The sequence below is a fragment of the Oryctolagus cuniculus genome, chromosome 2 (assembly GCF_964237555.1).
Source record: "Oryctolagus cuniculus chromosome 2, mOryCun1.1, whole genome shotgun sequence".
NCBI lineage: Eukaryota > Metazoa > Chordata > Mammalia > Lagomorpha > Leporidae > Oryctolagus > Oryctolagus cuniculus.
The window spans coordinates 76,510,552-76,538,261 of NC_091433.1; the positions used below are offsets into that span (position 1 = coordinate 76,510,552).

Below are 27,710 nucleotides of genomic sequence, written 5' to 3' on the forward strand. Positions count from 1 at the left end.
GCTGATGACTTTAGGAGATTGAGATTCATTCAAACAAGGTTAACTTAGTGATCTTTAGTGCAATCGTTTCCTAATTGATGCTCTTGTGATCATCCAAGGAATAATGTTCACAAAAGTGAATTCTCTCAAAAAATATATCCATTCCTCTCAATGAGTGCCTATTTGTCATTTCCAATTACTTAGGTAGGAGTAGACCACAATGAAGCTACTGCTTTATTTTTCAACAATAGCAGATCTTGTAGGAATATTTTTACCTTCAAAGTTCAATAAGTTTGTACGCTTCCTTTTGTTCTGCAAATTGTATCCTCTGACAGTTTTAAAATTTCCAGTTAGCTTTTAATATATTCTGTCTATACTATAGAAAGGGAGTCTACTCCCTTAGGAAAGAGAATAATTTATTGAGCAATCTTTGGAGATTGTCACACAATCCTAATGTGAGTGCTTGACTTTAAGAAAGGTTTGCTCATTGTTTTTTTCAGCATTAAATTGCTACATTGATATTCTCAACATTATACTTGGATCCATTTATTGACAAGCAAATTTAAGAATAACTATAAACATCTAGTTAGCTCAAATGGCTTGTTCTTGGCATTGACCCAAATGAGCAGACTGGCTTTGCATTGTTATAGAGGCTAATAAAATCACACGTTCAGTGAAGCTTCTTAAGGAAGGAAATTTACTGTAGATCTTTAGGAGAAAATTACTGGTGATCTGTCGCTCCCCCTCTTCGTGGAGGAACGACACAGGACCCTGCGCTGTTCTTTCGTCTGCTCGGCCCTCCCCGGGTTTGCTGCTGGTTCTTCCCGGGTTGGCTACTGTCCCTTCCACCTCCGTGGTAGGGCGGTTCCCCCTGGCACATTTCCCACTTCCGCAGGGGAGCGGCACACCGCCGGCCGGCTCTCTCGGGGCTGCACAGGTGTTCCTTCAGATAATGTTCCCCTTAGATGTTCCTGGTGCACGCCGTCTCTCTCCTCCTTTATAGTCCTCTTCCACCAATCCCAACTCTGCTACCCACACGCCGAGTACGCTGCTCTCCTCCAATCAGGAGCAGGATCAGCTCCTGGAGGTCATCACTCAAGTTGGCAAGAGGCGGCTGCGTAGAAGCTGTTTTCTTCTCTCCCAGCGCCATATTGTGGGAGAGCAGATGCATAGAATAAGTCTTAATTCCAGTAACTTAGTCCAGTCCGGGTTGCTCCCCACAGTGATCTAAATAACCTCAGCTTTCAAATACATTTAACAATGATATCACTATTTTACAACATGGGCCAAAAATGTAACAACATTTATTTTGAAGTACATTAAATTGTTGTTCAGAGACAGGTCTTTATTTTATCAAGTATCATATTACTAATTTTTGGAATCAACTTGGTTTTGTTTCAGAAGACTACTACTTGAGCAAGATATCCAGGGGCTTAAAAATTTAGTTAAATTTCACGTTACAAAAGCACACTTTGGGCCGGCGCCGCGGCTCACTAGGCTAATCCTCCGCCTAGCGGTGCTGGCACACCGAGTTCTAGTCCCGGTTGGGGCGCCGGATTCTGTCCCGGTTGCCCCTCTTCCAGGCCAGCTCTCTGCTGTGGCCAGGGAGTGCAGTGGAGGATGGCCCAGGTGCTTGGGCCCTGCACCCCATGGGAGACCAGAAAAAGCACCTGGCTCCTGGCTCCTGCCATCGGATCAGCGCGGTGCGCTGGCCGCAGCGCACAGGCCGCGGCGGCCATTGGAGGGTGAACCAACGGCAAAGGAAGACCTTTCTCTCTGTCTCTCTCTCTCACTGTCCACTCTGCCTGTCAAAAAAAAAAAAAAAAAAACAAAACAAAAGCACACTTTGTTTTATAAAAGAATATAACTTACAACCTTCTTAAAAATTTCTGTAGATCCACTCCAGTTCATGTAGCTTTCATGACAAATTCAAAATTGAATAAAATTTGTGTTACAAAATGTAGTATTCCAAACTTATATACTGGAGGTTCCATGAGGCTGGGTGTCTGTTTCCTTTTTTAATTTTAGTTAACATGTATTTATAGGGTAAAGTGTAATAATTTGGTGCATGGTATTATCTGCAATGGCCATGTTGGTGTAGTTAATATTTTTATCACCTTAAAACATTTATGATTGCTTTACTAAATGTCTTTTTTATAACAGACAAAGCTGAAGTTTAGAATGTAGACTTTCAGCACATTTAGGAATCAAATGGGAAAATGCAGCCAAATATATGACATTACTATGAAAACCTTCTTATTGAACATTCTGTAAAGTTAAAGATCCGCTCTTGGGCTTTGCCTTTATACTAACTTATTCAGAATGTCTAATGATTTTTAGAAGCCAGGTTGCCAGTTAGGCAAGGACATACTGTTGAATAGTTTCTATAAATTGACCTATTACTCATTTATTTCTATCTTGTTGCATACAATCCTCATGTCAAGGTCATAAAAGTTTGTCCAAAATAACTTAAAATAAGTGAAGGGTAGTTATTGTTTGTTTTCCTTATCTGCAGGTAACCTAACTGTAAAGTATCAAACTGATCCAGGAAAATTTATATTTAGATTGTTTTACATTATACTGAATGCATTCTATTGGTGCTCAGTATCAAAATATTTAGATAAATTTTTAATTTTTTAATCAGTTAACAAAATCAGCACTTATTTGATTTGGAGAAGCAGCAAGCCATCTGTTAAATTCTTTCCTGTTCTGTTTTTTAAGCTAGTGAGGAACTTTGGTTCTTTCAGAGGTCAAATGAATTTCTAGAACTAATCTAGAGTTCTGAACTACTTTTTTTTTTAAGTGTGATTTTGACTTTGTTCTAAGAATCCTCCAGTAGGTCAGAGGATTCCCCAGGAGATAAAGTAAGTACAGGGCATTTGTAGAAGATTTCAGACTACGGAGCACTAATACATTGCCCCCTTTTAATGAAATATGCCAGCCCAATGATTAATGGTATAAATTCAGTGTCCTGAGAAACTGAATTGGAAGAAAAAGTGTCCTTCTCTTCCTCACAAGGACATTTCATTTGGAACTTTTTATTTGTTTCTATCATGAAAATGCAAGGGAGAAAAATGCATTTTATGTAATTATCTTTAGTTGTACAAATGGTTACTTAGTATTTATATTTTGTACTAGAATAAAAGGTAATACTTCCAAATTATAAAATGATCTAGTAAATAAATTTGTTTCTTTGTTATAACATAATCTCACTACTTTAGCTGTTTCATACATAGTTAAATGCTGAGTTTCAACAAAAATTGAGACAATATTTTCATTCAACAACCTGCCAAATTACCCTAACATTTCATTGTTTTAAACATAATATAGCAAACTGCCTCCTCATGATGGATTGTTAGATACATGTAAATCTTCTCCTCTCGATCTGTTTTTAAATCAAGACTTTCAATATTGCTTTGTATTAATGTAAAGTGTCATAGTATTTATTTTCCTTGTTGAATATGTTGATAAAATAATTTACAGTATTATGCCTTATTTTTATTTTTCTAATGATACTTTGTTCATTCAAGAAAATATAATAAAATAACAAATTGCACAAGTCTTGTGAAGTATAAATAAGAATACTAAGACAGAGTTAGAAAACTTTGGTAAATGTAGGGTAACAAAAATGCAAATATAAACTCATGCTTATATGATTATTATCCTTCTACTTTAATTTTTACTTCATGAGTAGAAAGTAAAGAAACATTCTTGTCTATATAATTTTAGTTTCTAAAATAAAGGGATATAAACAGCAATTAAATGAAAAGGCTATTAACATTAATTGCCAAAGAGATTATCTAAAATTTCACAAGGAGATTATGGAGTGAAATAATAGATAATATTATATAATAGTTTTAGCATATAAAAAAACCCTTTGATATAAATTTATGTCATTCATAAGAAATATAAGAAATCTCATAATGCCTGGAATTATTCTAGATTGTGGCCATGAGTGAGCCAGGAGGTGAAATTCCCCAAGAATGAGGATAAATAGGAGGAGTGGAGTGTAGAGTGTGAAGATGTGGAAGTCAAAAGTGAGGGTGGTGGGAAGATGGAGGGTTACATATCTGAAAGCAGACTTGAATGCATAGTGCTCCCCCCCCCCATATATACACACACACATACACACTGCTCCATGCCCATTGCAAGAGGGAGCAGAGCCCACCACAAGGGAGAGGTCAGAGGAACTCAGTGCAGTTGTCCTGACTCCAGTTCAATACTTCATAGATGAGGAGGTTATTTTGAGCTTTCCACACATTCATAGTTACTTCTGTCAATAATGTGTCAGTGTAGGATGCAAATATGAATGAATACAGATTTGTCACCCACACTTTCTACAGTTTTATGAAAGCAGTAACTCACATTTAGAGTAATGAATGTCAAGCATTAAAAATTTCTCCCACAAAATAAAATACTAAATTTTATATTTTACTTTCTAAAATGGTATGTATACACATTTATTGGATTCTAAATATGTTCAGCAGAAATAACTCAATAAAATTATACATGTAAATCATGGGCATATAAATAATATATCATTTTTATGAACATATATTAGAAAGGAAATACAATTTTGATGAATATAAAGCTAATAGCCAGGGACAGGCATTTGGCCAAACAGTTGACACAGTGGATGAGAGCCCATGTCCCATATTGGAGTGCCTGAGCTTGATTCCTGACTTCAGCTCCAGGTGGCAGCTTCCTATTCAGACCCTGGGAGGTAGCAGGTGATGCGGAAGTAGTTGGGTACCAGCTACCCTTGCAGGAAACCTGGATTCTGTCCCCATCCTCTGGCATCAGCTTTGGCCCAGCCTCAGTCATTGCAAGCATCTGAGGTATAAGCCAGCATTTGAGGTCTCTGCCTCTCAAGTAATAATAATAATAGTAGTAATAATAGTAATAATAAAATTATGGAAAATCCAGATTCAATTTTAAAAATCTGACACCTGTTTTTATCTCCATTCATTCTTTCACTCACTCACTCATGCATTTACTGCTTCACTTATTTTTCACCTAAGCAGAAACTCTGATTCTTTTCTTGGGTGTTAACACTTGACTCACAATAGCATTAGGAAAGACAGAATAGTAGTAAACAATTTTTTTTTTATGTTTCTGAACTTGGAACTAACACTTTAACTGAGCATATTTAAATTTCTCAGACAGTAAATGCTAAAGGGTGAAATGTTTCCATATAAATTTCTTTGCTTGCATTTATCTGGCAATAAACATTTTATAATATAATATTTTTATTTTGCCTTAACTACCAGGAAGTTAAACTGAAATCCATTTTACCAGGAAAGTCAAAGTAAAATTCAGGTTTCAACTCTAGTCATACAACATGCATGGAGATATCAATGGCTTTAAAAAGTTTGCCAAAAAAAATTAAAAATAAATTTATATTGTAAAAATTGTTGTAATCAATGTATTTTTTCATAATATACATTTGTCATGAATTTTTGAAATCTTTCACACATATCTTGGTACATTTGTAAAAGTTGTTTAGTACTATTTATGGGTTTTAGTGTCTAATTTAACATTCTGGTTATGTTTATAACATACTTGCTACCTTTTTGGAAAAATATTTTAATAAAATCATAAATATTTTATAGTCTATTCCTCTGCAACTACTTTGCAGATGATAACATTTAATTTTTTTTTTTTTTGGAAAATCGAGCAGTTGAGAAAAAACACTTTTTATGTAAAAAAGTCTTCAAAAATCACATGATAATTTTGCAGCTAGGAAAAAAAAACACTGATTTATCATATATCACTCGTCTGTATGTTCATAGACTAACATTTTAATATGAACTGAGAGATAAGTTAACTTACTATGTTTTAATGTAGGTAGCTTGTTTTGTAAAGCCTTTTTCCATTTTAAAGCATTTTTGAAAACAATGCATCAGCTTTGAAGCAGATATGTTGGGTTTTTCATTAATAATTCTGCTAGTCTTTCTAGAAAATATAAACAAAATGTTTTAATGAATGAATCTAGTCATCAAGAAGTTCAAGTGCTGTGTTTCTGTCTTACAGCAATCTGCCACAGTTGTTTGATTCCTGCTGTGATCTGGTACTTTATAAGCAAGTATTGAATATGCACTCTTCCCTCACATAAACATGTATTCCACACACTTAGTATTTTCGAAGGACCTGAAAATATATATATATATATTTCCAGGTAATTTATTTTCTAACTTCAAGTTGTTTACTATTCTATCCTTAATGCGAGCACAGTTCAATTTATATTTATTTCTATAGCTATTCCATAACTTACATAAAAGATACATGTATTGAATTGAATTCCTAGACTTTGAAGTATAATTGAAAGGCCATAAGGCTAAGATAAGTTTAAAAACTGAGAGTTGAAAAAATGGTAGAATGTGAAAGCTGAAATCCATTTTCCTAGACATAATAGGGAACACCTATTGCCTGAAGCATTGGGGATTAATGACCAGCTAGATAGCAAAAGAGACAGGAGGCCAATACAACCCAAAATATGATACACTAGGCCCTTGCTTGGCTTTGTCTTGTTCATTTCCTCTTGAATTTAATACACACACACACACACACACACACACTCATTGCCTATATACGCAGTTTTTAGTGCCTGCTAGCAGGAAATACAAGCCATCTCTGGAAGAAGCTTCCTCAAACTTTTATCCGGACTCCAGGGAATTCTTACATTCTAACTGGGAGCTAAGCAGTCCGATTAACCAACAAGCAAGCAACAAGGAAATGGAATAAGAATGATGATCCTCTAGCTATATCTCCCAATTACTTCAGCAATTAGAATTTCAGATAACACTTTTAAAGTAATTTGTAGCAGTGCCTGAGAAACATCAGCATGATAAGAGAGCAAATAAATGAACCTAATAACAATGAAATGAATATACTTGGCAAATCAAGTTTTAAAGCTTCTCAATAAAAGATATATTCATGTATTGATATTTTAATGTATAGCTTAACAGCTGGCTAACACAATTAAAAAGAGATGTCAACACAAGATATGAAGCCCAAAGCTTGCATAGGTCTCAGAGCAGCAGAGATTCAATATATGAGAGAATAAAAAGACATGAGAGAAGCAGCAGTGCATAAGTAATCTGAATTCTCTGTGGGGAGAAGGTAAAGAAAGAGGTGCTGAGGAAGAAAAAGATGAGAGTTTTCCAATATTGATGAAAGACATAAATCTTCAGATTTGCAACCTCCAAGTATCACCGGTATAATTTTACAATCTAAAATTTAAACCTAGATTCATTATTTTGAAATAATTTCCTTTCTATGAATTCTGAAATAACAATGACTATAACATTAACACGTTATATATTTTAAATCATTGACATAATATTTGAAAGGGAAGAGAATATCATATTATTAGAATTGTATCTAAAAATTTATAAGTAATTTTGTTTTATATTATAATTAATATAAAAATTGGGTGTATGGTTGCTGTAAGTCTGGATTCTGCAATCCATTAGTGATTTCATTTCTAGATAATCAACAACTCTAACTTATAACTGACTTCATTTTTAGTAATAATATAATATTTATTATAATATGATAGACCAATGTCTATTCGTTGCTTGTTGTGCTGAAGCCACACAGGTGCCTAAATTCGACTGAGACTGCTTACAAACTTTAATATGAATGTGAAAGCTGCTATTTTTACCGTATGCCCTTTAAAAATTGCTGGACTCTGCTCTGGATGAGGCCACTTTGATTAATTGCCTCTGAGAGAAAAACATATTGTCAGGGGTCATCACTTTTGAATGTATCATTTAACAGAATAATCTCTAGTGTAATAGTGACCTGAAAGCCTATCAGTAGTATGAGGAAATCATCATGATTAAATTAAAGGGAGATGAGAAGGGAGGCTTATAAGGTGCTACAAATGGTAAGAAAGACTGAGGCATTCAACTCCTAGAGGAGGGAAAGGGGTATTGTATCAGAGTAGGCAAACTTCTGTCAAAAGCAACTCTGGGATCTCATGAGTAACTCAAACACAGAAGTTATGTATATCTTACTCCACAATCTAGTGATATTGGTAGGACTTTTGGCTCTGATCCATGCAGACAACTAGAAACCCAGAATATTTCCCTATGTATTCCCATGACAAACCCAGGGCCACAGATGGAGAGAATAGTGTGCTGTGTGTTTGTATATCACTTCTACACATATTCCATGGAATACATCTTGGTTATATGGTCATTCCTACCTACAAAACTAAAAATATAACCTCACTGTTGTATGTTCAGGAAAATGTAAAAATTTTGGGGAGCAAACTTTTTCATGTAAGTAGAAGATGGATGGAAAATATATCCTAATTTATATTTGCATGGTCTTGGCATATCATGTAAATGTTTTAAAATTAATTGACACAGTCATAATTATCTGCTTAATCTAGGAGTTTGGCCATTGATTAAGATATGGAAACTCATGGCAGGGAGTCCAGAAGCCTCTCTCCTCTCTTCGGCCAGAGAGTTTGGACCATCCTCAAAGAGTCATATCATACCAGAAACCTGGGCATCACATGGAAGCTGTTAGAACTTCATAACTGTAGATCTCACCCCATGTCTTCATTAAGAAATACGTTCAGATGATTTGTATGCATGCTACGGAGTTCTAAGATTGAATAATTTCTTTAGTCATGTCATGTGCTGTTTTGTATGGCATGTCTGAATGTTTGCTGACTACAGATGCTGTAGTTACTATTTTGATATAGCTAAAATTGTAAATACCTTTTTATTCTGGCACAAAATCTTTTCATCATTAGATTTTCCTACAAGGAGTCTTATTAGTATAGTATATCTTATATCAGTATGAAGAACTTTGAAATTGTTTTTAGTCTTTTGGAAAAAGTAACCTTAGGAATATCTCCTCCCTTCCTTTATTTAGGTGAAGAATAAAATGATAAGATTTTCCATATATCTGTATCTTCAAAGTTATTATCCATGTTGAAAGAGGGATTATTTCTAATTATTTTGTGCAGAGCTATGTTTCAGATACAGCTAAGGTGTAACCACAATTAGAAAAATACTTCAAGGCATATAAAATCATAGATAGTATCACATATAAACACAATAATTGTTACACGCAGGATTTGCTCGTTGCTCACTATTCATCTTTTTCCCCCATTTTCCTCTCGTAAGAAATATGGGTACTGCTTTAGCATGTGTCTCCAGAGAAATAAAACTAATATATACTTTACTTCATTCCTTATTAATTATAAGGAATTGATTCAGAGACTTGTAGAGGATGATCAATCCCAGGATTTGCACTCAGCAAGTTGGAAATCCAAGAATTATGCTATAGTTTAAGTCTGGGTCTGAGGCCTAAAAATCAGAAGAGGCAATGTTATAAGTTCCAGGTCTAGTTGGAGCCCAAAAGCGGGGCAAAACCAATGTCCCATTTAGAAAACAGCCAAATTCTCTCTTATTCTGCCTTTTGGCTGCATTCAAACTATGAATGAGTCAAAGTCACATTGGGACTTATGACTGTGTTACTCAACTTATCAATTCAAATATTAATTTTGTTGAGAAATAGCCTTAATGGAACATCCAAATTGTGTTCAACTAAATAGCTGGGCACCCCATTATGCAGAACTAGTAGAAACATAATCAACACAAATAAAATTTTTTCTGAAGAAAACTAACTGAAAATATGCTTTGATTTCTGGGATAGTATAGATATATCTCCTTTGAGAAAGGTGAATTTATTGCTTAAATATGTTGACATTTTATATTTTATAATTCTTATTCTTTCTAAAATACCAGTTTCAATCAAGGTATAAGAAAATCAGTTTTGTTTAAAAGATATGTTTCATTTATTTATCTGAAAGGCAAAATTACAGACAGAGAAGGTAAGATAAAAAGAAATCTTCCATCTACTAGTTCACTCCCCAATGGTCACAACAATTGGGGACTAGGCCAGACCAAAGCCAGGAGACAGGATCTTCATCTGCATCTCCCATGTGGGTACAGGGTCCCAATCATTGGGCCATCTTCTGCTGCTTTCCCAGGCAGATTAGCAGGTAGTTGAATCAGAAGTGGAGCAGCAGACTGGAGGTGGTGCCCACATGGGATGCTGGTGTTACAAGTGGGACTTAACCTGCTATGCCACAATGTCACTCCAAGGAAAATCTATTTAATTAAGGCTTCTTGTTCTTCCTCATCCATTGCACTCATATAAGCTGGAGCCCATTTCACATACACAAACACACCTCAGATATTTCCTCTCTCTCTCCCTCACCTTCTTGTCTCTTTATGCCTCCCATCATTATCATCATCTAAATTAAAATTATAGTTGCAAATAGTTTCAAAATTTGTACAAGTCTTTTTATAAATCTTACCCATTACCTTTTACAGTGACCTCAGCATGTAATGGCACTTGAAGGAAGTGGAAAAGGCTTTGCATAGTGTTTAATCTGAGATGTCTACCAATCCACTATTGACCAGTTCGATTCTAGAAGGCTCATTTCCTTGATCCATATAAATACGTAACTTATTGAAGGAATTAACCCCTTTGAAGTTTGATTTTTTAGGACATATAAATTGGATAAACAGGTCATCTAATGGCAGAAAAGCACACATTTTCTCTTAGCCATGTTTTAAAATTGTTAACTTTTGCCCACTGTATGAAGCAGAGAATGTTTCATGTGCTGTAAAGTTTCTTGGAGCTAGCACAGGTAAGATGTAGTCTGAACCTTCTGTCTCCTGTGCCTGATCAGTAGGGGCATACCTCGCCCAGGCTCCAGTAGTGAGCAGTCAGCTTGTGAAGGCAATACCAACGTTCCGAGTGAATAGAGTTGGCACCCTGGGACTACTATAAGGGCAAGGTTAGCCTAAAAAAAAGAAGAAAAACACAGCTGGAGCGAGAGTTGGAAGCAGCCCACCTGACAAGAGGAAGCTACATACAGTGTCCCAAAGGACGAGAGATATCTCTGGGAATGGTGCACCATCAGATTAAAATAATAGCAGTCTCTTACTTATCTGGACCTTTATTATTTTAGATGGAGGTAACATGTTTCCCTCTTCAGATGCTGGTTCAAACATTCATTTCCTAGGCTAAATGTTGAGCTGTTGCATGTCAGATGATGCAGGAAATGACAGATGGCCAACTGCCCCTTGTAAAGCTGCTCCCTGTGGCGCCATTCAGGATGCATATCCATCAGTAGTAACTGGAATAAAGAAGGCCCTGGGAGGAGCACGCCGAGTATCACTTTCCAGAGGCAGGCAAGAGCCAGAAAGCCAGCCTAAACGCAAAGAACATCCTTGTAAGATATCCCTAGCATTGCCTACATGAGGAGATAACTTGTAACAGAAAATGCACCAAAGTGTGGAAGCCTCATAAAAATCAAAGTAGAACTGCATGGAGTTTGATTGTGAACACACACTACCTCTTTCTCATACCAGTTCACATCCAAGCTAAAATGTGAGCACCGAGAAGTACAGGAATTCAGGCTAACAGCTCTAGATGTATTCCTTTTTATTATCAACACTTTTAAAATAAAAGTCTCAATAATTAAATGATGTTTCATTCTTAAGGAAATGAAATTTCAAGGAATCTTTTATTAACTAAAGAATGTTTAAAATTACCTCTTTTTATTCTACTCTTTAAGTGGGTCAGACTCTTAAGGAGAGGAATGAAGTAGCTGCCTCGGGCACAGAGATGATGAATATAAATCAAATCATAATGTGACATAACTTGTTCTACTTAAAGGACTTTCAGATTCCTTGTTCGGGGAGGCAGAGGGTGGGAAGGGAGGGAGAGATAGGAGAGGAATAACAAGAGCTTTGTAAGTTCCATGTGACCTGAAAGCAAACCCAGCAGATGCACATGTGAAATAGCCCAGGCACATAATGTTGTAAATGTGCTCAGTTAGGGTTACCCACTGAAGGCGTACTTATTGAATATAAACCGTATGTCAAGCATTATACGGGCTGTGCTTTCCAAAGTGTATACAGGAAAAGGAAATTCCATACTATATTCTTAGAACAGTCCAGTCAAATGTAGGGTACTAAGACTTCCGTGACTGAAATTCGACAAGAGAACACCTGTGACAGGTACTGCCATTGACAATGGGGACTGAAGAGGGAGGCATGAAAGGTGAGGTAATTTCACAGAGGACCCAACTTTGATTTGGCATTTTAAAAAGGTATACAATTTTTCTAGATAAGGAGAAGTTGGTAAAATTTTTAGGCATAAAGAAAAGACAAATTAAGTAGAAGTGACCTATATGAATATTGAAGAATAGAGGCTTTGAGAGTAGTATATCTTTATAAACAAATTCTATAATTTCTATCAGAGAGGAAAAAATTTACCTGATAAAACTATGTAAATGGAAATGACATTAAATTCCCACCACTCACACTGAACAAAATGAACAATGATGGTTTGTCAGAGTAACAATGAGGGAGATTTGCACAGGTGGCACTGTCTAAATGTGGACAGAGGACACTGCAGAACACATACATCTATGAAACAGAAATGAGCCAAAGTATATCACTAAAACTTGAATTATGTCAATCAGGTGGTTGTATATTTTAACATATTTATCATTTTTCTTTTATTATTTTGAAGATTTATTTGTTATTTTGAGAGAGTGTGTGAGAGAGAGATAAAAAGTGAGGGAGAGGGAGAAAGAAGAGATCTTCCTCTGCTGACTCATTCTCATCCATATCTCCCACGTGGGAAGTAGGAGCCCAAACACTAGGGCTATGATCTACTGCCTTCCTAGGCACATTGGCTGGAAGCCAAGTTGTAGCACTTGAATTAGCACACATGGCACAAGCACAGGCACCTCTATACCTCAATGCCAGCCCACAGAGATTTCTTTTAGAAACCAGAATGTTGAAGTTGAATGCATTTTGTTCAATTGAATGTGTTATTCATTTTCAGCTTTTGGATTGACATTTTAGAAAGCCCAGAATGAAAGGACCTCTAAATGAGACAGTACCACATAGTGGGTGACAGGGCAAAGTCTGGATTCAAGTTGCTGGGTTCTAATATTGCCTCTGTCATTTATTAACTGTGTGATTTGGGGCATATGACTTCAATTTTCTGTGCTGGCAGCATCTTAATCTGTAAAACAAGATGGATCGTACCCAACACTAATATTAGTAAAGCACCATAACAGTGAGGATCCATTAATAAGAAAAGACGTTGGAAGTGTCACACCGCAATGGCATCTCACAGCCACTGTATCATCCTGATTCCTCGTGAGTGGCTTTATTTTAAGTGTCTGAAGAGCATAAGCTCATATATGTACAGCACTTAGAGCAATCTCTGGCATTAAGTGCCACTAAATGTGATCTGTTAAGACTTAAGAGAATAAATATTTGCAGTCAGATTCCCTATATACCTGTAATACTAATTCTCATAAGTAATACTCAAAGTAGAAATCTCTTTCATTAGTAATATTGTTTAATTGTCTGGTTTATTTTCTGTCTGGCCTACCAGATCATGAATTACATAAGAGAAGAAAACCTGTCTCTTTTATTTCACTTTTACAACCAGTAGCTAACAGAAAACAGGACCTACCACAAGTACTTAACAAATATTTTGATAAAGATAGATGGAAACAATAGATTTATGAAAAACAGGTCATTTACCCTTAGTCACTGGCACAGCCTATCTAAGGGGGACATATTTCCATATTTTTGCATGACCATTGGCAAAGTTATAGCCAGGCCAACAGTATAAAGTATGAACACATGAAAGAATTGTAAGCAGGGCTTCTCAGGCCCAGGTAGACTTCCACTGTGTTTCTCATTTGGTTCTCCTATCTACTTTCTCTCAAGAATATCATAAGGTGAAGGTGCAGTTTCCAGAATCAGAGCCAGAATGCAGGTCTGTATCTGATTTTTATTATAGAGGATTCTTGTTTGGGGGGAAAGATATTTAAATAAAAGATGCAGTTGTTAATTCCTCAAAAAAAGAGGTATTTATACTGGCTCCCATATACTTCCTTATCTTGGTATAACTTGCAAGTCTTATTCCTACTTTATAAGATGATACTAAACAATTTTCCTCCTCTATTTTCTCAGCAAGAATAAAATAAAAATGATTATTGCTAAGCCTCTTTTTCCTAGCCTTCAATGTTTTGCAGCATGGGCATAGGACATAAATAAATATGAAAACCATAAAGAGGCAAAAAAATCAATAAAACATTGATAGTTATTTTCTCAAATAGAGAACTTTGGACAAGAAAGAAGTAAAAAATAGGTGATAATTATTGAGGAAAAATTTCTTAAATGTCATTCATTTTAGCTAAAACAAAGCTTATTGGTATTAATTATCACTTAAAAGTATTTTTGATATCATATTTTTTTATGAATGGTTCCACTTAACAGTTTTCATCTTTTTTTTTTTAAGATTGTATTTATTTATTTGAGAGGTAGAGTTACAAAGAGTGAGAGGGAGAGACAGAGAGAGAGGTCTTCCTTCCATTGGTTCACTCCCCAGATGGCCGCAAGGGCTGGAGCTGTGCTGATCTGAAACCAGCTTCCTGGTGCTTCTTCCCAGTCTCCCACATGGGTGCGGGGGCCCAAGCACTTGGGCCATCTTCTACTGCTTTTCCAGGACACAGCAGAGAGCTGGATTGGAAGAGGAGCAGCTGGGACTAGAGCTGGCACCCACATGGGTTGCCGGCGCCGCAAGCAGAAGATTAACCCACTGTGCCACTGTGCCAGCCCCTATACATCAGATTTATTAAAAGCTTAGGATTGCATTTTTTTGGTAATCAAAATAGTTGATATTATTCTCATTATTCATATACATTTATATCACATATATTTTAATTATCACTGAGTAGATAATGTGTAAAAGATCATGTTTTGGGATTAGGACGCATGATAAATGGTTCTAATCCTCAAAGACATTACTGTGCTAATGATATAAAGCAGAAATAATTATATGATTTTCAAGTGAAAATTATCTCATGTGTATTGCATTTTGTTTATCAGAAATAATTACTTGATTTTACTATAGTTCACCTACCACATTTTAACAAATTAGAATTGCATATTAATATATTGATAGCAACATGAATACAGTGTAGAGAATTGTTCTTTTCTTCTGGTAACTGTGTATACTGTTTTAGTAAGAATAGGGATTGCTATTGCTTTTACAGTAACAATTTCATGTGAATATAAAAGTTCAATTCTGAGGGTAAATTTAGTGGAATAATTTAAAGATAAGCAAGCCAGCGAAAGAATTTGAACAGGATGTAATGGTTAGAGTAAAAGTAGATTCATATGTTGTAAACAAGGATGCAAAGTGATAAAACTTTCCATTCTTCCACATATATTTGTCTATTAAATCAAAATAAGTAGGTATTACAATTTGAAATTAACTTTTATTTCATTTTAACATATTAAGTCAATAATTCTCAATGATATAAAGTCTCTAAATTATGTATACTAATGTTTAAGCTGTGTTATGCTAAAGTTCACAAATATTTATATTTAATATGTCTACTAACAAATGAAACAGTCTTGTCATTTATAAAAGTTATAAATAATAATTATGAGCTTTATCAGATGTGAATGTAACTTAAATGAAAAGTTTTCTATAGCTCTATTAACCTTTGTAGACTTTTATTTTTCCTTGCATTCAAATTAACCTGATTTAGTTCAGAACTCCTCTATTAAATACCTGGATTGAACTTTTGCCAACATTGAACACAATAATATTTTTCATGTGTGTGTGTCTGTCTCTATGAAACATTTTTGGATAAGAAATCACTGCTTACAAACAGTCATTAGTCCACAGTCTACTCTGTAAATAGAATGTAGACATAGCACTTAAAAATCATACTTAATTTTAAATATTTCAGATAGTTTCAAAGATGAATGCCTTAGGAATAGATATGCCTAAAAGAGATAGATTTTTTTAATGCAGAACAAAACTGAGTTATATTAACAGGCTGGCAGATAATGAAATTAATTAAGTAGTGTTTGTACAGCCACATTGCAATAGAATGAATATATGATTCAAAATGTGGAAAGTTATTTATAAAAGTCAAGCCTTAATTTAGACATACCAGCAAAATCTGCTTTTAAAAGAAAGTTTTTATGTATGTGTTGCGTGTCTGAATGCATGTGTGTGTGTTACACCTACTCAAAAGGGGCCAAATACAGCTTTATGGAAAATCTTTAAAACTTTTCTCTGTGTATCCAAATCACAAATTCTAAGTCCTTATCTTTAAAGGAATTGTATATAACCCATATAAGAAAATACCTGTATATTGACACTGACAGAGAAGTGACATAATACTTGGTTGGTGAGGGTTCTACTGGGAAAGATTTTCATGGAATTTAATAGCCAGAGTGAAAACTCCATAAGAACAGGTAAGGTTCTATGCTTTGATCACAGAAATGTTCCAAACTCTAGTATGCTACAATGTCAGTAGAGTACTCAAATATTTGTGGAATGAATGAATAATTTAAATAGTTATGCTTCTTATATGTATAATTATGTGATTATATTTTACTCTTTTTATAGTTCCACTTTTAAGGTATTTATTTATTTGAAAGGCAGAGTTAGAGAAGGGAGGGAGGAAGGGAGGGGGAGAAAGGGAGGGGGAGAGAAAGAATGAGAATGAGAGAGAATATATCAATGTTCCATCCACTGGATCACTGTCAAAATGGTTCTAACAGCCAGAGCTAGGTCAGACTTAAGCCAGTACTTTGGAACTCCATCTGGATCTCCCATGTGGGTGACAGGTGTCCAAGCACTTGGGCCATCTTCTGCTGCTTTCTCAGGCTCATTAGCAGGGAGCAGGATCAGAAGTGGAGCAGCTGGGACTTTAACCATCGCTCATCTTGGACGCCAGCATCTCTGGAGGTGGCTTAACATGCACCCACAATATCAGCCCTTGTGTTATATTTCTATACATATTTCTATACAAACTATTCTATGATTTGTTGAACATGAGGTAGATAAACAAGATACTATCAGTTTTATTGTGCAAGAGTTTTACACAATCAATATATACTTAAGCAGTTAGCTGTTTGGGGGATGATATTATGTATATATAACCACAATCAAGTAAAAAGGAAATAACAAATAATAACAAAAAAGTAAAGACATCTGTGGGAGAAATATAGAAGTGCTTTAAACAAAGTAAGTAGAGACTGGGAGTTTGTGTATTGAATGAATCAGTAGTCACAGTGATGAGATAAGGCAATTTTGAGGAAGTATCATTTAAGCTGACCTCTGAAAGTTGCAAGTCAAATTTAAAAAGGGACTTCCCTACTGGGATAAGAACTAAAACGACTGCATGGGCAGGTGTATATACCACTGGGAGAGAGCAAGGTAACAATTACAATGCTTTTGGCATACAGTAATCAGTAATCAGTAGAATTGAAAATGCTTCCATCTAGTAGTTACTGCCCACTCATGAGGTGAAAACATTCCTATTCTGTAGAGGCACCCATATGTCTTACTGTCAAACCAATATTTTGGATGTTCAAATAATGGCAAGATAAAAAACAAATACAATTTGATAGTGCTCAAGCAAATATAGCATAATTTTATGTTTTGACTGCATTTTTATTTTCTATTTGATTTCTTTCTTTTATACATGTTTCCCAGGATAGTCCACTGGTCTTACAGTCTGACAGGAATGTCACAGTGAATGCAAGAAATCACATGGGACAGTTAACTGGACAACTGACAGTAGGTGAGTGGAGTAAAGATTGCTGAGATCATCTTCCTCTATTTAAATTTTGTGATCATTTACACTGGAAAACATGAAAGTATGTATTCCTGTAATTCATACCTAGACATCCCATAATAGCCCAATGATTTTACACATGAGATGATATGTCATAAAGATAGCTATAGTTTTCCTTTTACTTTTGTCAATGTGTTGTTATGGGACTGAATTACAATTATTTTGCTGGGTACTACTTTGGGACTATAAAATAAATCATTTTCTTAACAAATATTTTCATAGTATAAATTACATCATATAACTGAGTGTTTTGAAGTGTGAGATGATAAAACATCATGAAATTATACATCCTTTGAGGAAAAAAGTTTTATAATGAATATCATCTGCTTTTATAAATTAGAAATTACACAGCCATTGAGTATAATTTTAAAATTTACTCATCACATGTAAAGTTGATGTTGAAATTGTTTTGATGCATAGGATTTACAGGTTATAAATTTAATCTACTGAAATTATTACATTTTTGTTTCATTATAAAATATATAATTTTTAGATTCATATTATATCAAAATACTGAGTATCAAAAATTGACTCAATATTTATGAGAAGAAATTCAAATAACACATTAATTGTTGCTATGTTAAATACAGGCTTAACCTGAGCATTGATATTTAAATATTTGCATCCTATTATGTTGGCTCCAAGGGTAAATTACCTGATACTGAAATCACATATTTATATATCTGTATCTCTGTCTATCTAGTTAACTATCCACCTATATAATCTATCAAAATAAAACTAAATGATTATTTGTGAGGAGTGAGGTTTTTGATTTTAATGAAGTTATTTTATTTTCATCATAAAATGCAAATGTGTTTGCAATATTTCAAATTAAACTTTACAAAAATATTTATTTCAAATGTGGTATTTGTAAACATGAATTTTCATTATGTCTACTTTCTTTGTAGATTAATAAGTCATTTTATGTTATGTACTATATTGAAGCCAAAAGGAAAACACTTTATCATAAATTCATTTTATATATGACCAAATTTTATTTATAATAATAGGGTTTAGTTTACATATTCTTTATATCATTAAAGTTTTTCATTAGATATATATTAGTTATCATCCCTGGATAATATGTTGTGGTGGGTGGGGTTATTTCAGTTACTAAATGGAGCTATTTGAAACTGAATTAAGTATTAGTAAACCTTGCTTTTTTCAGGGCACATTGTATACAAACATTGAAGCATCACATTGTACCCCAAAAATGGAGATGCTTATGACTTGTTAATCAATAACAAATAAATTTTAAAATGGCTTAAATAAATATGCCTGTGAAAACAGATATTGTTCCAAACCTCAGTTCTTCAACCTTAATGTTTATGTCAGTTCACGTGTGTGATATTAGAATCTCACAAACAGGCCTACAGAAACAGACTGAAACTTGGCAAATTTTCTGTTTCATGATTTCCTTAACATTGTGTACTCTTTAGGTAGAAAGAACTTTACTTTGCATTCAGTGTTTGAAGTACAAAGAAACCCTTAGTTAAAATGTCAAAATAGAAATCAAGCACACAAAGAATATATGTCAATATCTACTGTCAAACACAACAGCTACATAATTCCTGTTTCCCCAGCAAAGCAACTGTTTGATGACACAGAGTGTAAATCGGATACCATTTGCATTTTGCCACATGCTGTCCTGCAGAAATATAAAGAATATGTTGGGCAAATATTTTTAGTCACACTTACAAATGAATTTTAATGCAGTGTTAGTATAGTCAAGTGAGGGAAAGCAGGCAGAAAGAGAGAAAAGTTGAGCTTAGTTGTAAATGCTGCAAATCAATAAATTAGAATATAGCAGCTTATTTCAGTGGATAGAAGTACACTTATTCCAGTGAAGTTGTTATAATACTCTGGTCCTCTGGGGGTATTGTTGGTCAGTAACCCAGAGGACATCTCCACTGCTTTGCAATTTTCATTAAACACAGAGAGAACAAAAGATTTACACAGCAGGTGAGGCTGGAGGGATCCTGCATTTATATTTGAAGTCAATCCACAGTAGATTATTTAGTGGTGGGAGGGGTTCTTAGAAAATAATTTATCTCCTAGACACTCAGTTTTCTCATCCCTAAAATAGGAATGTTGACACTTATTTTGAACTCTGTATGAGTGAGGGTGTTTTCAGTATCTCTAAATTATATATTGAATCAGTTATTATTTTGATGATGGTGATTACAATTATTGGTGTCACTTCAGTTACAAATTCATTACTGTAATGTAAGAAATGTCATGATGATTTTCTATTCAATGCATCTCTGTTACTGTAGTTAATGTGTACATATTGGTAATATACATATTACCACTGCAGAGCACTCTAACAAAACACCATAGAAAGGGACTCTCATGTGTGGAAACTTGAATTGTATGAGGATAAGATTACATTTACATAGAATTTGAAGAGATTAATAAGTGACTTCAAGCAGTGCGGTCTATAGCCTTCCTTTTTAAAATAACTTTTAACTCCCTTTGTGCCTCCCTCCCTCCCTCCCTCCCTCCCTCTCTCTCTCTCTCTCTCTCTCTCTCTCTCTCTAGTTTTAGTTTAGGGACATGGCCTTGATTATAATATCCATGCAGTTCCATTTTACAACATTAAGAATTACCAAGTATGAACAAAAATATAGAAAATAAACTTTAGTTATTCATTTTCTAAGTAGAATAATTCTAATATCTGCCAATATATCAATTCCTATTAGGAAAGCATATTGTCAATTCTACCAAAGAACAGACTTGGAATGTTTTTTCAATGTTTTTATCCTACTTTATATGGAAAAACAAAATCTATTCTATCAGTCTTTACTTGGACTATTTCATCCTCAAAATTATATATAGCAAGTTTCAGCATTCTTATAACTTGCCTCTTTTTTTTTGTTAAAACCTACCAGACTTATCTTCCTACTAATTAAAAACACAGGGCTATGTGTATACACAGGGAATAGGCAACCTCTCTCACATTGTGAAGCCAATTGTTTCTACCCCAACAATGCAAAGAAAATGTCTTTCTCTTTTTCTCACACACAAACACACCACATACCTATCAGCTTAGGCATAATCGACACTACATCTAAATATTTTTTAGACATTGCATTTAAAAAATAAATTTGATAAAATTTTTTAAACTTAGAATTCCGAGCTTTATATTAAATACACAATAAAATCAGATTTCACCCCACTAAGATTCAAATTTTTCATGACATTCATAATATTGGAGGAGATTAATGAACTCAAGATTTCTTCCTCCAAATTTTTCTTCTTAGAATAAAGCTGAAAGAGAGGAATGAGATTGTTGTTGAGAAGTGGGTACAGAAAGTACACCATCCCAGGAGGTCAGACTCCCTGAAGAGAGAGCAAGAACTTTCTTAAACAAGTCTCAGAATCATTCTACAGGTCAAATTTTTCTATTATTTGATCTATAATTACTATGTTTGTTAGTAGATCATTCCCTCTTTATATAGGTGACAAAAATGATGTGTGATTTTAGGTTTGTGCTTGTAGCATGACACTATTTTTTTGACTTTTCATTAATTAATGCTGATAAAGATATGAATTATGCACCATCTTTGTGAAGCTTACCTTCTTTGGAAACTGCTACAATGTGATACATAAAATAAATACCATTTACTTAGGGAAGTGCAGATAAAATGTCATGTAGTTTTGATATACACATTGGTTATAATAATTATAGGAATAATAATCAATGCTGTTAAAACTGAACTTGCTAAAACTATGCTCTTTCACACAGAATCATAAGAACAACTAGTTATCATTTATTTACTAACAACATTGTATTTATCTTTGAAAAATAAAATGAAACTACTTTTGCAAATAGGTCAAAAGTACAAATGTTGATTTCAGCAAAATAGCTATTCTTTAATAAGTCTAACCCTACGTGACTATGGTATTTTACTTTTGATAAAGCGTAGTATAAAATCTAATGATTCCCCTTCTTGTGTACCTTTGTATTCAGTCTGTAGCTACAAGGAAAAAAAATAGGAAAATGAACCGAGAAATTGAGCAGGCAATAAGCTTAATGGTTAGAGCTAAATTGTTTTTTATCTTTGTATTTTTTGGGCAATCTCCCTCATTTAAATTTTCACAAATGATGACTTTTGAGAAAGTTTTATGTAGCCTTGTATTGTAAATGTAACAAGTTACACATCACCATGTTTCTGTCAAAATCCCAGTAAAACAAAAGGCTAAGTGGGTATTAAAAATACGGAATGTCATTGTTCTGAAAATTTACTTTTAAATTGTGCTTAAAACCACATTCTTATGTTTCGAACAGGACCTCACATTTCAGAATAATTCTCCTCTTATAAAGCTCTGTGAATTTAAGAGAATGACATCTGAATGAATTAATTTGAAGGATCAGTTGGCACTTAACTGTCAGAATCATTTGCCATCTCCCCTCTTCAATATTCTCATTTCTGTTATCAAAAATTGGAGACATAACCAAATTATACCAAAATGTCTGTCTTTACTTCCTCATTTTTCTGTTTTTCTTCAGTAATTCTTCAATGATTAGCATCATGGCTGCCTTAAATATGCAGCCAAGGATGTAGTAATAAGAAAAATGTCATTTGCAAGAAAATAAAGTAATATTTGTATTTGCTACATGCTTCCTTATCCCATGCTTTGACGGTCACACACCACACAACAGTGAGAATTGTAGTGAACAGCATCTACAGCAGAGTTGACTCCTGTATCTTCGGATGTGTAAGATGCTCTTTCTTTACCCAGTGTGATTTATGTGGGAGCTCAAAGCAAGGAGGTGGAAGTGATGTTCATCATATGTATCTGCAAAGAAGCATCAGGATCGGCTGTGAGCCCTTTCCAAGGGTTTCAATAACTGCACACTTCACAGTATATTTTTTAAAAAATATGACAAAGACTTGTTTCATAAGATAAAAATGAGCAGTGGGATTCCATAAGAAGCTATTTTATTTGATGTGGGTTTTTGTTGTTGTACGTGAATAATACTATCACATAATCATACTATTGTACATGAATAATACTATCAGTGTGCTGAAATAGACAGTTTAGCAGTTTTTTTATCCATATGAAAGCCTTCTGTACCCTAGAGAATAATTGAATAAAATACACTGATTCTCCTAGTAAGAAAGACATAAAGGGAAATATAGTCAATGACATCATCCATTCAATTATACTTTAAGAGAACACACGATTTTATTTAAAACAAAATAGTTTCTGATGAGAGCCCAAAACATTAGTAATAGATTTTGGCACAATCGCTTAATTTCAGATTATGCGGACTGTTGATGAAATTATTATCTTTAATACAATCGAAGACCCTCAGATATTTAACTGCCCACCTCCATAGAGCCATCCCTTGACATCTAAGACACACACACACAGACACTTACCTACTGAATTGATACAAGGAAAGTCCTGGAAAGAAAGCAGTGAAGCTTGAAAAAGTATTTGTGAGTTAAAAAAAAAAATAGAACTGATGATAGCATCAGAATTTTATTTCAAGCCACATGGTTCATGATAATGTGAGTCTGGAAGCATTTAAAAATTATTTTTTTAGCCTCCCGTCATGGCAAAACAAAACCTTTCTTGGGGTATACAGAGTGTAAAATCATTTAACATTAAACAAAACCGTTGTTGTTATTATGAAATTAATACACAAAAATGCTTTTCTGATTTTTGAAACCAGTGAGTGTTGTAAAAATGTCTTACAAATACCAAGATTTCACAATATCAGATGCAATATGTGTCTACTAGGAAAGCATTTTGATTAGTACTTGTGATTAAGAGATGTAATAGAAAACCAAAAAAAAAAAAGAAGTCAAGGCATAACCTCAATGAAAATGATTGACATGTAGGAATACATATATTACTAATAATGATATGAGGATAAAGATCATATTTATAAAGTTTGTCAAAATGTAGAAAAGATTTTCACCTGGAAATCATGATTTCCTCAGAACTAGTTTTAAAAAGGACATGGACTCATGAGCCAGCTAAATCCCTTTCCTGATTCTTACCAGCTGTGTGACCTTCTGCAGGTTGCTCCAGGTGTCCATGGGATAATATGAGTACATAATAAATGTGAGGATTAAATAGCTTGATACAGGATTTGGAAGCCCTTCCTGGAGTATAGCATGTATTTGGTGTGTATTAGGGATTGTCAGTTTTAGTAGACTGACATTTCAATAACTCTGTACACTTGACCAAACCTTGGGGCTTTACTTCCTTATGTATGAAATGTGGGTATTTTGCTAGATTTTCTCCATGGTTCTTTCCAGCTTCAAGTCTTTTAGACTTGAATACTTGTAGAGGAAGAAACGAGTTGATAAAATTTCTAGTTCATTGCATTCCACAATATTCAGTAGATCTGAAAAAAAAATCTGATTTGATTTTTGACACCTCAGCCACACATTTAGAGGTACATATTTTCAAACTAAAATTTGAAATAAAATAAATAAGGAAACCTAAGTCAACATCTCAATTGTTTATAGTCTTTCATTATATATTAGCTTACAAAAGGTTTTTAAATGAAATTTAGTCCACAGAATAATTCATGCCCAATAAGCTTATTTTTTGTCAGTGCAAAACATCAACATGATTTTTTTTTATTTCTTCAATGAATGGAGGAAAATGTAGATGAGGGTTTTATAATAAATATTTAAAGACCCCTAAAGTGACATGTAATGTTGCGTTAAGGCAATTACTGTGAACACCTGGGAATCCCTTAATTGACTGCAGATGGTGCAGGACATATAAAAAGTAGAAGGTTGCAGATTAATCTCATGTACCAAATTTATGTTTTTAGTCATTGACTCATTTTTTAAACTTTTACGGTATTCTAATTGTCTCAGACAACTTAATAAGAATGGATGTTTTATGCAAAAAGAGCTGTGCTGATATTGGGTAATACATGAACCAAAAATTTAGATTTAATAGTACATATACATGTAAAATGAAGAAATGCATTGTTGCTTTGAGATTCTGACCAATTAGTTCATTAATTCATTCACATTAGTTAAACTAACATTAATTGAGCAGTTTGGGAAAAGTATATGTTGAAGCACATGCTTATGATATCAAGAGAAGAATAGAGTTCTTAAAATGAACTGGGTAACTCAGATAAAATTAAATCATATCTGAAGGAAAAACACCCATGGGTAGTTTTGAAAAGTTATATCATGGTGGTATAATTATTTTAACATCCTGAATTTAAAGATTATTTACTTAATAGGCAGAATTGCAGTGAGAAAACAGACAAATGTTCCATCTGCTGGCTCACGCCTCAGATAACTACAGCAGTTGGGGCTGAGCCTGACGGAAGTCAGCAGCTTTATTTAGGAATCTCACATCAGTCGCAGGGGCCCAAGCACCAGGGCCAACTTGTGCTGCTTTCCCTGGCGCATTATCCGGGACCTGAACTGGTTTTCATATGAGATGCCTGCATTACAGGCAGAAGATTAACCTTCTGCACTACAGTGCTGGCCCCAACATCCCGACATCCTCACTCTTTACACTAAATTTTCACTTTCCCTCTAGATTTTACCTTAATAACAGAAAGCATGAATGATGTCAAATATGGAATTAAATTCCCGGATATTTGTACCCATCAAAGTGCAGAATCAAAGAGTAATGCAAATTTTTATTTTTGAAAAATGTAGACCAAAACCTGAAAAAGATGATTTGGCTCCTGATTTTCAACTTGTTCAAGTGCCTGCTCTTCCCAGCTTCCCTATGCCTTATTCTAAGATCAAGCATTGCAGTTCTGTGAGGCCAGCTGCACTCAACAGTGCTCTGCATTATGATCCCAAAGACAGACCCTGCAAGGTATCAGCCTTTGGTTCTGAAGACCAAGAGGAGTTAATCTGCCAACATGTTCTATGCCTGCATATCAATGGCTACTAAGGCTTTGATTGATGGGAAAACAATCGTGAAATTTCCCTCCTCCCAGGCAGTACACCTGTAGGTATTTCAAAGTATGGACTTTTGGTAATAATGTATTCAGTTGTCAAAGAAGTAAACCTGTCTTGTGTATGTAGGGGTGAAGGTGACAGGAGAGAATGGGGAGTTGTACCTATTTTATGATAAACAGGAGCATGCCATAAAACTGGCCATACTCCTCCTTCATGACACTATCTAGGTTAGGCTGTCTCATTATACATAAATTGAAGTAAATAATGCAAATTATTTCAAGAAAAGATTATTCAAGAATTAATTATGTCTATGTTTAAAGGAAAACACTAAGCAGACAGATAGCCAGGACATTAATTCTGTGATTATTTAAGTTTATTCAGCATATATCCATTTCAAAACATGTGTTTTAATATTACAAAAATATATGAAATAAAAATGACGTATTACAGAACTCATTCAGGGATAAAAGTATACTAGTAAAAGAGTAGACTTCATATGTCAGATATTAGGACTTATAGCTACAAGACATATCTGATATTAATGAGACTGTAGCTCACATACTTGGGCAAGCTTTGTTTTTAGCAAAGCTCCTTGTGTAGGATGTCAGAATTTATTGGTATATGAGTTCCATGTATCATTGGCTAATGGAACATGCAATATTTTTGTTGCCATTAATAAGAAACTTGCCTTTGGAAATTTGGTTAATGGGGCATAATGTTCACAAGTGTAAGGTTATGGGCTAATTATCCAAAAACATCTGGAAGCAGAAAGCTAAACAAAATTTAGGAGTCTATATGTATACAAAGATCATTTACTTCAGTATCAGGGGCCCTACATGAGACCACAGCCAAGCTTGGACCACCGGACAGCCCCAGTGGCCTGGCCCAGGGCTAGAGAGGGATAAACATGGGAGACAGCCATCAGTCAGGATGCTCTAGGTCTCAACCACAGGGCCTTTTTCACTTAAGCTTCAGTTAGTATTTTCTGTCTAATATGTAGTTTTGGAGGAGTTCCAAGTTGGATAATGCATATACCCAAAAACAATGCACGGTAGGAAAGGAAAATTGAAGATAAAAAGGAAGGAAAACAACAACAATTCTCACATTTCCAAGTGTTTGTTGTACTGTTGATAATATACACCTTGTAATGAGGAAACAATTTTTACTAAAATCCCTTAAGACTTACTTTAAGATTGCTATTGGCTGGCACCATGGCTCAATAAGCTAATCCTCTGCCTGCGGCGCCGGCACCCCAGGTTCTAGTCACAGTCGGGGCGACGGGTTCTGTCCCCGTTGCTCCTCTTCCAGTACAGCTCTCTACTGTGGCCTGGGAAGGCAGTGGAGGATGGCCCAAGTACTTGGGCCCTGCACCCCATGGGAGACCAGGAGAAGCACCTGGCTCCTGGCTTCGAATCAGCACGGTGCGCCGGCCATGGTGCGCTGGCAGCAGCGGCCATTGTGGGGTGAACCAACGGAAAAGGAAGACCTTTCTCTCTCTCTCTCTCTATCTCTCACTGTCCACTCTGCCTGTCAAAAAAAAAAAAAAAAATGCAATCAATCCCATAGTCAGCATTGTGGGTTAAAATATTTAATTCCCTCTGAAAATATCTTTACCCTATTCCTATAGTATTACCTCTAGGTATTTTATCACGTATTTTCCTAAATCAAGAATGCAGAAGCATGAGTGTTTCCTTTCTGTATCAATCTAGTAACTCCATAGAAAAAGAAAATTCATTCATTTTTGTCATAGCTTATTTTGAATCATCCCATATTGAGGTCACATAACTGCTGTTTTATTTTCTCAATGTTAACCAACCTATCAGTCTTAAATGTAACAAATGTGCTACAATCCTTTACCTCCTCCTGAAAGAATTAATTTATGTTAATAGCTCATAAATAGGATAATTCATCTTTTCTCATGTTATGATGTTTAGGGAAAAAAGTCCTCTCTCTTCTAATCTGACATTTCTTTTCCCATACTTGAGCTTTCTGCCAAAATTCTTGAAATTAATTCAAAAGCCCCCACTGCAGGGGAACAGAAGAGGAGTTACAAAAGAATCCGCTTTCTCTCCATACCTTGCCCAGAG

At 34.7% G+C, this 27,710-nt stretch overlaps 1 protein-coding gene across 3 annotated transcripts in view; it reads left to right on the forward strand.

Moving 5' to 3' along the window:
* Positions 1–27,710, forward strand: part of SGCZ (sarcoglycan zeta) — a 1,210,308-nt gene that overhangs the window by 1,054,075 nt on the left and 128,523 nt on the right. For all 3 annotated transcript variants that reach the window (XM_017350432.3, XM_070069665.1, XM_070069664.1), the window contains one exon: positions 17,572–17,659. In XM_017350432.3, the coding sequence (XP_017205921.2) occupies positions 17,572–17,659 (88 nt within the window). The remainder of the gene's footprint in view (positions 1–17,571; positions 17,660–27,710) is intronic.